The sequence below is a fragment of the Podarcis liolepis genome (assembly GCF_965112155.1).
Source record: "Podarcis liolepis genome assembly, chromosome: 10".
In the NCBI taxonomy this organism is placed as follows: domain Eukaryota; kingdom Metazoa; phylum Chordata; class Lepidosauria; order Squamata; family Lacertidae; genus Podarcis; species Podarcis liolepis.
Window position 1 is genome coordinate 184234 of NC_139562.1, and position 15972 is coordinate 200205.

General features: G+C 54.1%; 1 protein-coding gene across 1 annotated transcript; it reads right to left on the reverse strand.

The window, feature by feature from the left end:
- Nucleotides 1-2379: 2379 nt before the first annotated feature.
- On the reverse strand, nucleotides 2380-14140 carry ADM2 (adrenomedullin 2; the record flags this gene model as incomplete). Its single annotated transcript, XM_083464276.1, has 2 exons — nucleotides 2380-3119; nucleotides 13992-14140. The coding sequence occupies 2 exons, from the start codon at nucleotides 14138-14140 to the stop codon at nucleotides 2726-2728; spliced, it is 543 nt and encodes a 180-aa protein (XP_083320402.1). The 3' UTR covers nucleotides 2380-2725.
- Between the last annotated feature and the right edge of the window lie 1832 nt (nucleotides 14141-15972).

The window sequence follows — 15972 nt, forward strand, 5'->3', positions numbered from 1 at the left end:
TTGCGGGGTACCACTGTATATCCATTTATTTCCAATTGTCAATGTCAAAAGGGACTAAAATATATAAAATTCATAGAAAATCAACGTGCCAATTTGCTCAATTTCTCTAGGACTCCATGACACCTCCCCTGTCCTCCATAATCCTTCAAACAAGGTGTCAAGACCCTAATCCTGTCAAATCACTCTGCCAAGCCCTTCCTCCGGGCAATGCCAGGTGGCAGACTATGCGTACATGGACCATTGTCTTCTCAGGATGTGCTTATCTGCGCATATCTCCAGCTCTGCATATTCCCCCCTCCCTCCTCCATATCTCCAGCTCTGCATATTCCCCCCTCCCTCCTCCATATGTTAATCCGGTGTAACCCAACCTCTTCCTAATGTATTCGTGATGTAATCTGTGTAACCCAACCTCTCCTTAATGTATTCATGATGTAACTGGGATGTATTTTGCACTGTATTCTGGGACATGGAGGGAACTTTCAAAAGTTCATGTCACCCCTTTCTCTCTGTTCAATCTCGTCTTGAACCTGTTGCGCAATAAACTTGGATCTTCTGCAGTTTGCTCCTGCTTCTGGCTGAGCTCATTTTCTTCTGCATGGACCCGCGGACCTAGTCCGACGAGCTGGGTGGCAGAGTAGCCCCGCACCCAGATTTTACCGTAACAATGAGATAAAAAAACAAATAAAATCAAACCTATATCAACTGTTTTGTATTGTGTGGGCTCCTATGATGCAAGTCATGGGTCCCACCTGCTAGCCTGCCCCCTCAAATATTCCTGGTTTGCTCCTTTCTATATATAGGGTAGGGATGCGGGTGGCACTTTGGTCTAAACAACTGAGCCTAAGGCATGCCATTCAGAAGGTCGGCGGTTCAAATCCCCGCAACGGAGGGAGCTCACTTTGCCCGGTCCCAGCTCCTGACAACCTAGCGGTTTGAAAGCACAAAGTGCAAGTAGATAAATACCGTATTTTTCGGCCCATAGGACGCACCTAGTTTTTTGGGGGGGAAATAAAGGAAAAAAATTCCCCCTATATTTCCCCCCCAAAACCAGGTCGGGGAACAGCGGGATGGCTGCGCTGCGCCTCCCCGCTGTCCCCCGAGCTTGTGGGGCTTGCGCTGGGGAGAAGCGTGCTTCTCCCCAGCGCCAGCCTCCAAACCAGGTCGAGGAACAGTGGGATGGCGGCGCTGCACCTCCCCGCTGCCCCCCAAGCTTGTGGGGCTGCCCGATGTCTGCCCGAAGCGCAGGGCACTCTGCTTCAGCGCTCCCCGCGTTCTGTGCAGCATGCTGCTATCCGCAGCCTAGGGAGCCCTCTGGGAACTTCCGCAGGGCTCCCCAGGCTGCAGATATCTGCCCGGCGCGAGGGGCGCTCTGCTTCAGGGCGCCTCGTGCACCGGGCAGCAGGCTGCTATTCGCAGCCTAGGGAGCTCCCGCAGGCTTGCTGATAGCTTTCTGAAGCCTGGAGAGCGAGAGGGGACGGTGCGCACCGACCCCTCTTGCTCTCCAAGCTTCAGCGAAAGCCCGTATTCGCCCCATAGGACACACACAGATTTCCCCTTCATTTTTGGAGGAGGGAAAGTGCGTCCTATAGGGCGAAAAATACGGTAGGTATCGCTGCGGCGAGAAGGTAAACGGCATATCCGTGCACTGCTCTGGTTCGCCAGAAGCAGCTTAGTCCTGCTGGCCACATGACCCAGAAGCTGGGGACAAACACTGGCTCCCTCGACCAGTAAAGCGAGATGAGCGCCACAACCCCAGAGTCGTCCGCAACTGGACCTAACGGTCAGGGGTACCTTTACCTTTACCTATATATAGGGTGCCTCTATTCTGCATGGACTGGTTGCCTGGCAACATGTGCAAATGGCTTGAGATGCCTGTGAGGTCCATCAATGACCATATAGCATATATTCAACCCAAAAAACAGCGACCATTTGTTGTTGACAAAGGACAGCTAGACATAGAAAGGCCCCCATTACCTTCAGGAGCTGTGGGCCGCATCAAACCTCAATCCGGCCCTGGCTGTGCCCCCCCCCCCCATGGGAACTTCCACATTTTAAAATGGTTTACATTTTATTGCTGTACACCACCCTGTTGTTTTATGGCAGAGCAACGTGGAAATACATTGCATAAATAAATAAAAAGGAAGGTGGTCTAGGCTGTCTTGCTCTCACATCCTTCAGTTTGCTTCGATGGGTGTTTGGCTCTTGGGCTGACTGCTTGTCCCTGTTGAGCCACAAGAAGCCTTTCTCGAGTCTCAAGGGACACCCGGAGGGGAGGGGAGTCTGGCATTTCTTTTTACTGTGAGGGGTGCTTCCTCGTAGAAAGGGGCATGGCCTCAGGCCCACCCCCAAATGCATATGAAAACTCCTGGCAAAAGAAAGACCATCTCTTCGATGTTTATTATTTTCCATAACAAGTGCAAGTGTGGGAGTTGTGTTTGGTGTAACATTGTGCACAGTCCTTCCAGCCCTCATATGCACCCGCCTCTCCTGCAGGGGGGTCTGGGGCGGCTGCTTTGCTCCTTTCCATCAGGGGCCAAGACACCCCTCAGCCGGCTCTAGTCAGGGCTTGGGCCCTGGTTGCTTCTTCACAGCCCCCTCCAGCAGGGGGGATTCCCTTCGGTGCAGAAACCCTGGTCCAGACTGCCAGAGAGGCCAGGGCAGCTGCTCAGAGATGTGCCAGGGGAAGGCAGGAGACCCTCTCCGGTCCTGGAGTCCGTGGCTTCCCTCACCCATAGCTGTGGGGGCTGCTGGGGTTCATGGGGGCCGATTCCTGAAGTCCCAACTGGCCCTTCAGAAGCCAGAGCCGATGGCTGAGGTTCTGCACTTGGCAGGTGCCCAGGGCACAGCCGACACGCATCAGCTGCGCCCGGTGCGGGCGGGGGGCTGCCTGGCGCTTTGGACGGGGGGCTGGAGTCCACGGGAGCCGGTGCTGGCGGAGGCTGCCAGGCTGCTGGGGATCCAGTCTGCGCCTGGGGAGGACGGAGAGGTGGAGCCGGCTTCCTGGCGTCGCCACAGGAGGCTTCCAGGCCAGCCACATTCTGGCCGTCTTGTCTGAAAGCTCTTCTGTCATCGGCCTCTTCTGCAGCCAGGCTGGTGGGCGGCTTCTGGCCCAGGGCTTCCTGCAACGAGAGGACGGAAGAGGTGCCATGAGCCCTCGCCCTCCGCTGGCAGCAGGAGGGAAAGAGGCATGTTGGAGCAGGAGCACAAATACTTGCAGGAGCCGGGCTCACGGAGCAGCCACAGCCTGTTTAGAGGGGGATCAGAGCCGCCTTCCCCCCACCTGCCTGTGTGGTCCCTGGGTGTGCAGGGGCCACACCTACTTATGCACTGCCCAGACCCAGAGCTGGCATGTGCCCTCGCAGGGCTGGCTCAGGGAATGCTGCTTGAAACGGCTTGGCTGCCCTTGCCCAGAAACTGCGCTCACAATTCTTTCTCGTGGAGGAGGAGCGCTCGTCACAGGTGAGTCTGCCTCTCCATGGGATGGTCCAGGCAGGGTGAGAGTGAGGCCTGTCAGAGCAGAAGAAGCACAGATGAAGGCCCGGCCTGACTCAAGAAGAGGGCTCTGGGGGGGTGGCTGCAGATCTGGGTCAGCATATTTGGGTGGGTGTGCAGCGCAGCCTCTCGGGGAGAGATACCTGTGGGTTGCCACTATGGTGCCAGGCCCAATTCAAAGTACTCCTGGTTACCTTCCAACCCCTAAACAGCTTGTCAGATGCTCACCTGGAGGCGCGCATGGGCATCTCCAGGACCTGGCTAGCCCTGAAAGTCAGCAAGGAAGACCCCACTGCCAGAGCCTCCCGTCAGGTGCATCAGGTTGGCACTGGACACGTGAGACAGGGTCAGAGAAGGGCAAGCCTCGCACCCCAGGCGAATTTTCCTATAGCCCAAAGGAATCTCCATCTCCACAACCCCACTGAGTTTCAGGGCTCTGGCTGGGGATCCCCCCCCCCCACATCCTAACAGCAGCAGGAATAAGCCAGTTTGGGACATGCACTTTTTGGAGAATGGGCTGCCTGAGAAAGACCCTTTTGCCTCCAATGTCATAGACAAGAAAGCCGGACTGTTCCCTCCTAAAGTCCGGGAACAGTCCGGCTTTCTTGTCTATGGCATTGGAGGCAAAAGGGTCTTTCTCAGGCAGCCCATTCTCCAAAAAGTGGAAGACGAAGAGCAGACCCCATTTGAGGATCTCTCCCTCATTACAGTCGATCAGGTATATGAAGACGAGCAGCAAAGTCAGTCCTCAGGGAATGTGCAGGCGACCTTGGAACGGACAGCTCACGGAAGAACCCCGACCAAACCCAAGAGGAGGCGTGTAGTGGTGATAGGGGATTCCCTACTGAGGGGAACAGAAGCAGTGATCTGTGGGCCTGACAAGATGTCTCGGGAAGTGTGCTGTCTCCCCGGGGCTAAGATCCAAGATGTAACTGAACGACTGCAAGGAATCATAAAACCCACTGACGAATACCCCTTCCTCTTGGTTCATGTGGGAACCAATGGCACTGCAAGCAATAGCCTCCAGAAGATCAAAAGAGACTATGAGGCTCTCGGCAGGAAATTGAAGCAACTAAATGCACAAATTGTCATCTCGTCTGTCCTCCCAGTTGAACGACGTGGCCCAGGGAGAGAGGGGGAAATAGTGGAAGTGAACAGCTGGCTTCGCAAATGGTGTAAACAGGAACGGTTTGGATTCTTAGATCACAGACTGCAGTTTCTTGAAGATGGACTTCTGGCAAGTGATGGGCTGCACCTCACAACGGTTGGGAGAAATGTTTTTGCCAAAAATCTCAGAAACCTCATCAGGAGGGCTTTAAACTGACTAATGTGGGGGAGGGAGACAGTGCTCCTGAAGGTAGTAGTCTATCAATCAATGAAGATGATCATCCAAATGTCATAGACCAAATGGAGCAAACAGCACACGGACCTAGTGGTGGGAGGAAAAAATCCTTAAATAAGAGACACGGGGGAATGATTAATGGACTTCAATGTCTGTACACTAATGCGCAAAGCATGGGAAATAAACAAGATGAGCTTGAGCTCTTGGTACAGCAAACTAAATATGACATAATAGGCATCACTGAAACCTGGTGGGATAAGTCCCACGATTGGAATGTAATAATGGGGGGATACAATCTATTTCAGAGAAACAGACCAGACAAGAAAGGAGGAGGAGTGGCGTTATATGTCAAGGATGTGTATACCTGTGAAGAGATCCAAGATTTAGAACCTCAAAGGCAAAGTGAGAGCATTTGGGTCAAAATTAAGGGAGAGAAGAATAACAGAGACCTCATTGTGGGAGTTTACTATAGATCCCCAAGCCAAACGGAGGACATAGATTATGCCTTCCTGGAACAGATGGCCAAGCATGCAAAAGGAAGGGAGATAGTAGTAATGGGGGACTTCAATTACCCGGATATTTGTTGGATGTCAAACTCAGCCAAGAGCATAAGGTCAAACAGATTCCTCACTGGCCTTGCAGACAACTTCATTGTCCAAAAAGTGGGAGAAGCAACAAGAGGAACAGCCATTTTAGATCTGGTCCTAACCAATGTTGATGACCTGGTTAGTGGGGTAGAAGTGGAAGGATCATTAGGCGCGAGTGATCATGCTCTTCTGAAGTTTACTATACAGCGGAAAGGAGCAGCCAAGCATACTAGGACTCAATTTCTTGACTTTAAGAAAGCCGACTTCATAAAACTTAGGGAAGTGCTGGGTGAGATCCCATGGACAGCAATACTAAAAGGAAAGGGAGTTCATGATGGCTGGGAGTTTGTTAAGAGGGAGATAGTAAAAGCACAACGTCAGGCAATACCAATGAGACGGAAACATGGAAGGTGCCTAAAGAAGCCAGGGTGGCTATCTAAAGAACTTTTAACTGAATTAAGATTAAAAAAGGATGTGTACAAAAAATGGAAAAGGGGGGAAACCACCAAAGAGGAATTCAAACAAATAGCCAGCACGTGTAGACACAAAGTCAGAAAAGCTAAAGCACAGAATGAACTCAGGCTTGTTAGAGAGGTTAAAAGCAACAAAAAAGGCTTTTATGGGTATGTTCGTAGCAAAAGGAAGAACAAAGAAACAGTGGGGTCACTCAGAGGAGAAGATGGTGAAATGCAAACAGGGGACACAGAAAGGGCTGAACTCCTCAATGCCTTCTTTGCCTCAGTCTTCTCCGATAAAGAAAACAATGCCCGACCTGAAGAATTTGGAGCAAATGATTCAGCAAAGGAAACACAGCCCAGAATAACTAAGGAGATAGTACAAGAATATTTGGCTAGTTTAGATGTATTCAAGTCTCCAGGGCCAGATGAACTGCATCCAAGAGTATTAAAAGAACTGGCAGATGTGATCTCAGAACCACTGGCAGTCATCTTTGAGAATTCCTGGAGAACAGGCGAAGTCCCGGCAGACTGGAGGAGGGCAAATGTTGTCCCTATTTTCAAAAAGGGGAAAAGAGAGGACCCAAATAATTACCGCCCAGTCAGTCTGACATCAATACCAGGGAAGATTCTGGAGCAGATCATTAAGCAAACAGTCTGTGAGCACCTAGAAAGGAATGCTGTGATCACCAATAGTCAGCATGGATTTCTGAAAAATAAGTCATGTCAGACTAACCTGATCTCGTTTTTTGACAGAATTACAAGCCTGGTAGATGAAGGGAACGCAGTGGATGTAGCCTACCTTGATTTCAGCAAGACATTTGGCAAGGTGCCCCATGATATTCTTGTAAAGAAGCTGGTAAAATGCGGTCTTGACTATGCTACCACTCAGTGGATTTGTAACTGGCTGACTGACCGAACCCAAAGGGTGCTCATCAATGGTTCCTCTTCATCCTGGAGAAGAGTGACTAGTGGGGTGCCACAGGGTTCTGTCTTGGGCCCGGTCTTATTCAACATCTTTATCAACGACTTGGATGATGGACTCAAGGGCATCCTGATCAAATTTGCAGATGACACCAAACTGGGAGGGGTGGCTAACATCCCAGAGGACAGGATCACACTTCAAAACGACCTTGACAGATTAGAGAACTGGGCAAAAACAAACAAGATGAATTTTAAGAGGGAGAAATGTAAAGTATTGCACTTGGGCAAAAAAAATGAGAGGCACAAATACAAGATGGGTGACACCTGGCTTGAGAGCAGTACATGTGAAAAGGATCTAGGAGTCTTGGTTGACCACAAACTTGACATGAGCCAACAGTGTGACGCGGCAGCTAAAAAAGCCAATGCAATTCTGGGCTGCATCAATAGGAGTATAGCATCTAGATCAAGGGAAGTAATAGTGCCACTGTATTCTGCTCTGGTCAGACCACACCTGGAGTACTGTGTCCAGTTCTGGGCACCACAGTTCAAGAAGGACACTGACAAACTGGAACGTGTCCAGAGGAGGGCAACCAAAATGGTCAAAGGCCTGGAAACGATGCCTTATGAGGAACGGCTAAGGGAGCTGGGCATGTTTAGCCTGGAGAAGAGGAGGTTAAGGGGTGACATGATAGCCATGTTCATATATATAAAAGGATGTCACATAGAGGAGGGAGAAAGTTTGTTTTCTGCTGCTCCAGAGAAGCGGACACGGAGCAATGGATCCAAACTACAAGAAAGAAGATTCCACCTAAACATTAGGAAGAACTTCCTGACAGTAAGAGCTGTTCGACAGTGGAATTTGCTGCCAAGGAGTGTGGTGGAGTCTCCTACTTTGGAGGTCTTTAAGCAGAGGCTTGACAACCATATGTCAGGAGTGCTCTGATGGTGTTTCCTGCTTGGCAGGGGGTTGGACTCGATGGCCCTTGTTGTCTCTTCCAACTCTATGATTCTATGATTCTATGATTCTATGAAAGTCCGCTTTGCTCAGTGTGACTCGCTCTCAAGAATCCAGGCATAGGACAACAGTCTTGGGTATCTTTCTTGGAGAAAATCGTGTGAGGTCTGGTACTGGGAGTCAGAAAAGATGACTTGGTCTTTGTGTGTGGAGCTGGTGCAGAGTGTGGGACGATGGGCCCCCTGGCTCTGTGTGTGTGTGTGTGTGTGTGTGTGCGTGTGCATGCGTACACATGTGTACACTTGTATAGCTGTGACTTGTGTCCCCTTCTCCCTGCTGTGTCCTTTTATGGCCAATAGACATGCCAGCCTCCCAGGCCATTGGAGATGGCTGCCATTCTCAGAGACAACTGCGGCTCTTCCACTCACTCCCGTTAAAAAACGTAATGTTCTGTATTTGGGTTTTCTCTCAGAATTAATTACTGTAATAGGAAGCTGCTTTTTAAAGGGCTCCCCCCCCCCATCCTCTCTGCGGGGGACCCAGATCCTGAATGAGATCGTGGGAGAGGAGAAGCAGGGGCAGAGCCCCCTTTTGGGTGGGGAGATGAGCTCCCAATCCAGGGACAGGTCCCCCTGCCCACGTCCTGCTGGGAACCTTGGAAGCTGCTGAATTCCAAGTCAGAGCCCTGCTCCATCTGGTTCAGTACTGTCCGCACTGACTGCCAGCAGCTCTCCAGGGTTTCAGGCAAGGTACATGCGCAGCCCTTGCGCCATTGCGGATTGGATCTGGGCTCTGCATGTGGAGCGGGTGCTCTGTCCCTGAACTATGGCCCTTCTCAGATCAATGAGGCAAAAAGTCAGCTGGGGCAGAAGGAATATTTTACACATTTAAATGAAGCAACATTTAATTGCTTGAAACTGGTAGACTTCAACCTCGGCTTTTGCTTTTGACAGATGCTTGTTAAAAGCTCAGCTCTTGGCCTTTGTAACTGAGCAGAGGCAGATCTGCCTGGCTGGCCATCCTCATAGGAAGACGGTGGTTCCAGGAAGGGCAGCCCCCCCCCACCTCTGGGCAGGACACAGCAAGGGGGGGGTCATCTCTTGAGGGCCATGCTCTGCACCAGTCGTGAAGAGACTCGTGAGCTGAGCCCAGAAGCTCCCTCTAAGCCCAGCAGTCCCTCCGTGAAGACCTTGGACGGCCTCTCCGTTTGGTCCCCGTGAGGCCAGGCCCCTCGGCCTTGGCTGCCTGGAGAGGCAGCACGTCTCTCTGGGTGGCGGCAACCGTCTCTTCCAGACCACAAGAGAAACTATGTGTGGCCTAGCCCTGACGCAACCTGCTGAGCCACCTTTTCCATTTGAGAAGCGGGATGGGGCGGGGGGGGGGAGAGAATGAATGAGGAGAGGAGAGAGCATGTGTCAGGTTGGGGCATGGAGAAGGATGTCAGCTTCCTTCCACCAGGGAAGAGGAACTGGTCTGGAGGAGGGGAGGAGGCGGGAGAGACTGGGAGATGGCCAGAGGGAAGGAGCAGGGCGGGAGGCGGGGAGGAGCGCAGGCAAGGCAAGGGAGCTGTACCTGCCACAGGACACGTACGCTTGGCAGGCAGGCAGCAAGGAGGGAGCGGATGCCAGCTGCATCAAAGGCCCGTAGCCCACACACAGGCCGGGTTCAAAAGCCTCTCTCCAACCTTCACCACAGTTTCAGGTAACAGGACAGGAGGAGCTGCCTCTCCCCTCCACAAGTGAGGGCGCCTGGCACAGCTGCAGCTGGGTGTGATGACTGCCGGGCTCTGCAGAGGCCTTGGTCCTCTGGCCTGTGGGGCGTGTGTGTGTGTGTGTGTGTGTGTGTGAGAGAGAGAGAGAGAGAGAGAGAGAGAGAGAGAGAGAGAGATGTTTGCTTCTGCTAATGCAGCCTAGGATTGCATCAGCTTTTTGAGCTGGCACATCACACAACCGGCTTCTCTTCGGTTTGGGAGCCACTAAGACCCCGAGATCGTTTCTGCACACTTGGTTTCCCCATCCTGTACTTGTGACTCTGATTCTTTGCACAGAGGCGGTTTTAGGGTAGCGCAACTGGTTCTGCCCCACTGGGTGTTGGCGCCACAGGGGGCGCCGCAACAATGATGTAGAATGGAGCGGGAGAGACGGGGGCGCCAAATTTTATTGTTGCACCACTGAAATTTGAGAGCCCAAGAGCACAGAGCCGTCCCTACTTTGCACCTACATGCAAGACTCTACTGTAGGTTTTCATTCTGTTGGTTTCAGCCCAGTTTTCCAGCCTGTCAAGATCTTTTGAACCTGTACTCTTGTTTTCTGAGTTCCTCATCCCCTTCCCAGCTTGGCATCAGCATCCTCCAGACTCCAAGTAATCTAAAGGAATGCTGAGCAGGACAGCTCAAGGCCTCCCTGCCGGCCGACACAGAGCCACTCATCGTGGGCCCTCAGTGGGCACAGCTGCTCAGCCAGTTTTAGATCCAGTTTTAGAGTGTTGTCCAGCCTCTATTTTACCTACTTGTCAACAAGATAACGTGGGAGACTTTGTCAAATGTTTTGCTGAAATCAAGATATACTATGTTCATTGTAGATAAAGCAACCAGACTAGTCACTCTAGACAAAATGACAGGCAGAAGGTTGGTCTTGCAAGCCATACAGTTGATCAACCCATTCTGGCTCCTAGTCATCCCGCCCGGAAACCAATGTCTCCACTGTGGAAGGACGCGTGGATCCAGAATTAGTCTCCACAGTCACTTACAGACTCATTGTTAAAACCATGTTTATGGAAGACAATCTTACTCGGCTACGAGGGATCGCCAAAGAAGAAGAAGAAAGATTTTCTAGATGGCCACAGACTGACCTCTTACTCATCTTGTATTGACCATTCAGTATTTTTTGGAGACACTCCCCTCCTCCCTTTTGAAGACAGACAACATTTGCCCACCTCCAGACATTAACACCCATACCTTCCTTACCCACCCACCCACGGAGAGAGAGGTGATTCATTCCTTGTTTTAGTCACAACCAAATATGGATTTTAAACTGCTGACCATGACTTTGGTAATTGTTTTGGATTAAAAAAAAACACACCTATATTGTAAGCCATCCTGTGTGGCAAAGCAGGGTGATATAAATACTCTGCTCAAACAAGCCTGTCTGCCAGCTCCCTGTCCTCTGCAGCCCTTCCACTCATCCTGGGCGTTAACCCTCCTGACACCATCCTCCCAGGTGTGAAATGTCTCCGCTGCCTGAGATGTCCCCCTGCTTTGCTCATTGCAGTTCCTACTCTCTCATCTGCCCTCTGCCCAGTACTTCCTTGTTGCTTAGCCTTGAATCAGCCTTGGTGGAAACTGCCCTGGTACTCTGGGCAGATTCCATCTGCCACAAATGAGCATTTCCTGCCATCCCTGGATGGAGTGCGGGCAAAGCAGCATCTCTTGCCATTAGCTTCAATAGGAAAAATGCCGCAGGAGCTGATGCAACAGCCGGAAGTCTGTAGGGGAGCCACAAACCTAAGCCAAAAATCATAATTTGCACTTCAATAAAAGTTTTTCTTTCAGCTGGGAAGGCTCCAGTTCCAACCTCTGCTTGGCTGGGCTGACCCTGAAGCAGTCTCTCTCCCTTAGGCTGTTCTGTTTCACAGGACTGCTGGGACGATGTGGGTCTCCCTGGAGGAAGGGCAGGTGGGGCTGTATTTCATTCCCCATCCTGCTCTGCCATTGAGGGCCGAAACCAAAGACAACAGTTGCATCACAGCTGAATGCTGGGCAAACACAGCAGGAGGCGCTTGTGGGGACCACGGCCTTCTCTGGCTTAGGGAGGTGTTCCACCCGCCTTCATGGAAGCCTTGCTTGCTTTTCCATCTCCAGGCTCCCGACTGCTGCATGGCTGAGGGGAGGAATAGTTCAGCTGGGCTCCCATTCATGCCCTGGGCTTCCACCTGCTGCTCACCCCCTTTAGCACTGGATTAGGGGCTGGAGGGACCAGAGAAGATGCTGGCATACTGCCCAGCAGTGGTCCCAAGCAAACAGCTGGATGCCCCCATCCCTGGCTCACAGACGGAGGAGGGAGCAAGACACAGAAGCCAGCCCCCCCCCAAGCCTTGCCCCCTACCCCCATCCTCTGAGCAGGACTCGTGGGCTGCAGTGGTCAAAGGTCTGCAGGGTCTCCCCACCCCCCACTGTGTCAACACACGGCCTGGAGCTGTATTTTCAACAGCAGCAGAAGAGCCTTGGGGAGACCCACCAGTCCTTGGCTGAAAACCCTCCATCCTTCTCTTCAGGGACTGGCAGCCTGCCCACTGCCCAGCAGGAGAGCCAACAGCGCAGTCCACAGCGCAGCCAGCAGCGTGCCCAGCCCTCCTGCTCCAAGCTCTGCTGAGCCCAAACGATGCCCACTGAACCCCTGCCTGCCCTTCCGCTGCCTTGGCTCAGGGGCAACTCCAGTTCAGGTTCACTTCCCCCCAGCCATCCGGTGGTCAGGTGACGAGCCAGACATGCAGCCCTGAGCGCCTGACCCCCCCCCCTTCGGCCTGAACCCTCACCCACTCAGCTGCTCCCGGCCTGGCTGACAGAAACACTCGACTGCCCAGGTGCTTGGAGTTGAAGCACCCAAAGGTGCCAAGTCATGCCACACTCACATGCCCCACACAGTTGCCAGCTGGGCAGTCAGCGACTTCTGAGGACCCAGACACTCACAGCAGGGATCAATTCTCTCTCTCTTGTACTTGTGTTAAGGCCCAGCTCACCCAAACCCATTTCCTCTGCCATGTGCCCCCTCCCTGCATAAGTCTCGTTTGCGCACCCACCCCCTTTTCACAGAGAGGTATCCCAATCAGTGTATAGCTTGGCTTGCTTCCTTGAGCCGCCCTCTCTCTCAGCAGGCAGGCATTTCCCAGGCAACATATTCAATTGTATATAGAATTTATTTGACAACATTTATATACTGCTTCGTTGTCAACGGAACCCCTAGGCAAGTGTGCGCATGCGCCTGCTTCTATGTGCGCTCTGTGTTTGTGGGGCTACTAGAGAGCTTCCTTTGCCAAACCTTTTCACAAATGGGAGCTCTACACTGGTTCAGTTCCTTGCTAAAGGGGACACATCCCCTGCTGGGATGACAGAGAGGACGTCTTCATCATGGCGCAATGGGCCAGTGCGTCCGGCGGTCAACCAGAATGTTAGTGGTTCAAGCCCACCTAGGGATGGCTGGGGGCTGGATTCTTGCATTGCAAGGGGTTGGACTAGATGACCCTCGGGCCCCTTCCAACTCCACAGTTCCAGGGTTCTAGGATGGTTACTGCTGCTCTATCATGGCTTCAATCTCATCTGCGCCTTGCCTGTTTTCTGGAGATGATGATTTATTAAATTTGTATGCCGCCCCAAACCCGCAGGTCTCAGGGCTGCTACAAGCGCCTAGCGGAGGTTTGCCTCCATCTGCTGTCGCAGAGCTTGAAAGGAGATCCTCGCAGGGCTGAAGCGGGTGGCAGGCTGGCACCCCCATTCCAGCCCAGGGCAGAAGCGCAGCCCCCAAAATCCAGGGGAAGGGGATTCCTTCCTTCCCATCTGAGCATATTTGGGGGTATCCCGACCACCACCCCCGTTTTAGGCGAGAGCTCCGGGCTGCTGTGTGGAATGCAAGGGGTGGGGGGCGAGCAAAGGGTCTTTCTTTAGTCTGGTCCCAACCGGCGCAATCCGATTCTCCCAAGAGTAACTCCTGGAGCCCCCCCCCCAACTCCCTGCCCCATACAAGGCGCTCCACCGCGGCAGCTCCCGGACACGTTCGGCCATGGCGGGGGTCTTTCCTCTGTCTGAGAAAGAAGCCGGTTCTCGGGCCGGTCCCTGGAACTCCCTTCCACTGGACTGCACGCCCCTCCCGGAGGGCAAAGAGGGATTCCGCCCCAGCTGGCAGGGGCGAGGAAGGGGCATAGCTGTCAACGTTTCCCTTTTCTTAAGGGAAATTCCCTCATTCCGAATGGGATTCCTCGCAAGAGAAGGGAAAAGTTGACAGCTCAGCGGCTCCCCACACGCCCCACCACTCTCTCTGCAAGGGGACATGAAATGGGGGTGAGCAGGCAGGCGGGCCTCTCCGCTCTGCTTTGAGGCGGCCTCTGTCGGGGCAGGGCTCCGGTCACCTCCCGGCCCCATTTCAGGCTCCAAAACACCCACCCCACCCCCACCCCACGGCTGCCGACCTTCGCCCTCCCTGGAGGGGACGGAGCAGGAGGAGAGTTCTCCGACGGGGACTCACCTGGGCGACAGCGGCGAGATGCGCCCCGATGGGGCGGGCGAGGCGGACTCGGCGCCCGGCAGGTGAAGGAGCAGCGCGGGGAGCGCGAGGAGGAGGAGGAGGCGACCGCGGCTGATGCAAGCGGGCTCCCGGCCCAGCGGGCGCTTCATGGCGGCGCGGGGGGCGGCGGAGAGGGCTTCAGGGCGCGAGGACCCGGTGGGGGGCGCTACCGGTGCCGTAAAAGGTAAAGGGATGCAATTCTGGCTGGTGGAGCTGGGCTGCCCGGTCCTTCGGGGCGGAGAGAGTGTCCCGGGAATCCTCGACGGTGAGCTGGACGGCGCGTTGGCTCTCCTGGACGGCTCCGGCCCGGGCACCTCCAGGACATATGACCCGCAGCAGCAGCCAACTGCCTCCCCACGCCGTCTGTCGCGGCTTAAATACCAGCCTCCCGGCCCCTGGGCGCTGCCCGGGCTGGCCAAGCCTCTGGAGGCTCCTTCCGCGACGGGGCGGGGCATCCAAGACCGCCACTGACTGGCTGGGGCCGCCCGGGAGAACGGGACGGCCGTCCGGGGTCACACCTCCCCCAAGCTCCCCCGGGCCGCCCGGGGTCTCTCTGCGCTGGCGACCCCCTCCCCGCCGCGGGGTCGAGGGGAGTCGCAGAAACCGGGGAGACTCCCCCGTCGAGGGCGCCTTCGGAGTTCCTGCCTGCAGGGCCTGCGCCGCCCACTAGAGGGCGCCTGGACTCCAGGGCTGGCCGGGGATTTGGTCGCCTCGGCCGAAGAGACAAGCCGCCAACGAGGGACTCCTGGCCGGGGGTCTGCGCGGCTCATTTCTTCCCCAAGAGCCCCCCCCCCATCCTCGCCGGTAGCCCCTCTGGGCAGGCAGGCAGGCAGGCAGGCGCCCCGCTCCCCACCCCGCTTGGTGGCCAGGCCTGCCCCTTCCGGAGCGAGGAGCCCGTCTCCCCCAAGCACACCTGCCTGCCTGCCTGCCCCACACCTGAGGCCAGGTTTCCAAGGGATGTCGGGGCGGGGTGGGGCGGGAGTCTTGCTGGCGCTTTGGATTAGCTGATCGGTGGGGAGATCGCGCAAGGGAAAGGGGGCGCAGCTGACCCCCCCCCCAAAGCAGGGCTCGCGGTCACCGTGAAGCAGCTGGCAGAGATGAAATGGGTCCTCGCCCCCCTGTCAGAGGGGCTGCCAAGGTGCAGCCCCCGGTCAGATCCAGATCCAGTCCGTCCCCCCCGCCCCGCCCTCTGGCTTGGTTCTGTGTATTTTCTACTTTGCAAATGAAAATTAGCTTGGCTCTTCTGGTCACATCAGCGTGGGGAAAAAAATGATTTCTTTGCAATTCGTGACCTCTCCATTTTAATATCACTCGGGAGGCTTCTCAGCTAAGTGTCCTCTCAGCAGCTCAATCCAGGGATCCAGAGTTATCTTTAAGAGGATCTCCAAAATTAGGTTAACAGGAGCTCTGCTTGGGCACAGAATGACCCCTGGGGACTGCCAAGGAGGCCAACTCCACACACACAGGCTCCATGGGCACAGGAGAGGTGGGCGGGCTCCATACACAGAATGGGGCAGTAATAATAATAATAATAATAATAATAATAATAATAATAATAATAATAATGCCCTCACTCCCTGCCTGGCCACACTCAGGGCCAAGGACTGGGATGGGGTTGCTGAGTCCCAGGATGTTAAACTCCCCCCGGGAGAGGAATTAGGATGAGAAGCCAGGAGGCAGAGGGGTGGGAGGGAAGCGACTGTCCGCCAGGCCCAGCAGTCTCACCATCGGAAGGCTGGAACCAGCAGTTCCTAGACATTTTTCAGCCACCCGGCCCCTGGTTCCATAAAGGTATTCCTGGTGCCCCTACCCTGTCCTACAAAAAGCAATATTCAGAATTGTGGTTTGCATGACCCACTAAGGAAGAGAACAACACAACAGAATTCAAAACAGTAGCAGTTAATTGCACATTTATTCAAAATCCAATTAAAGTTACGTAGTT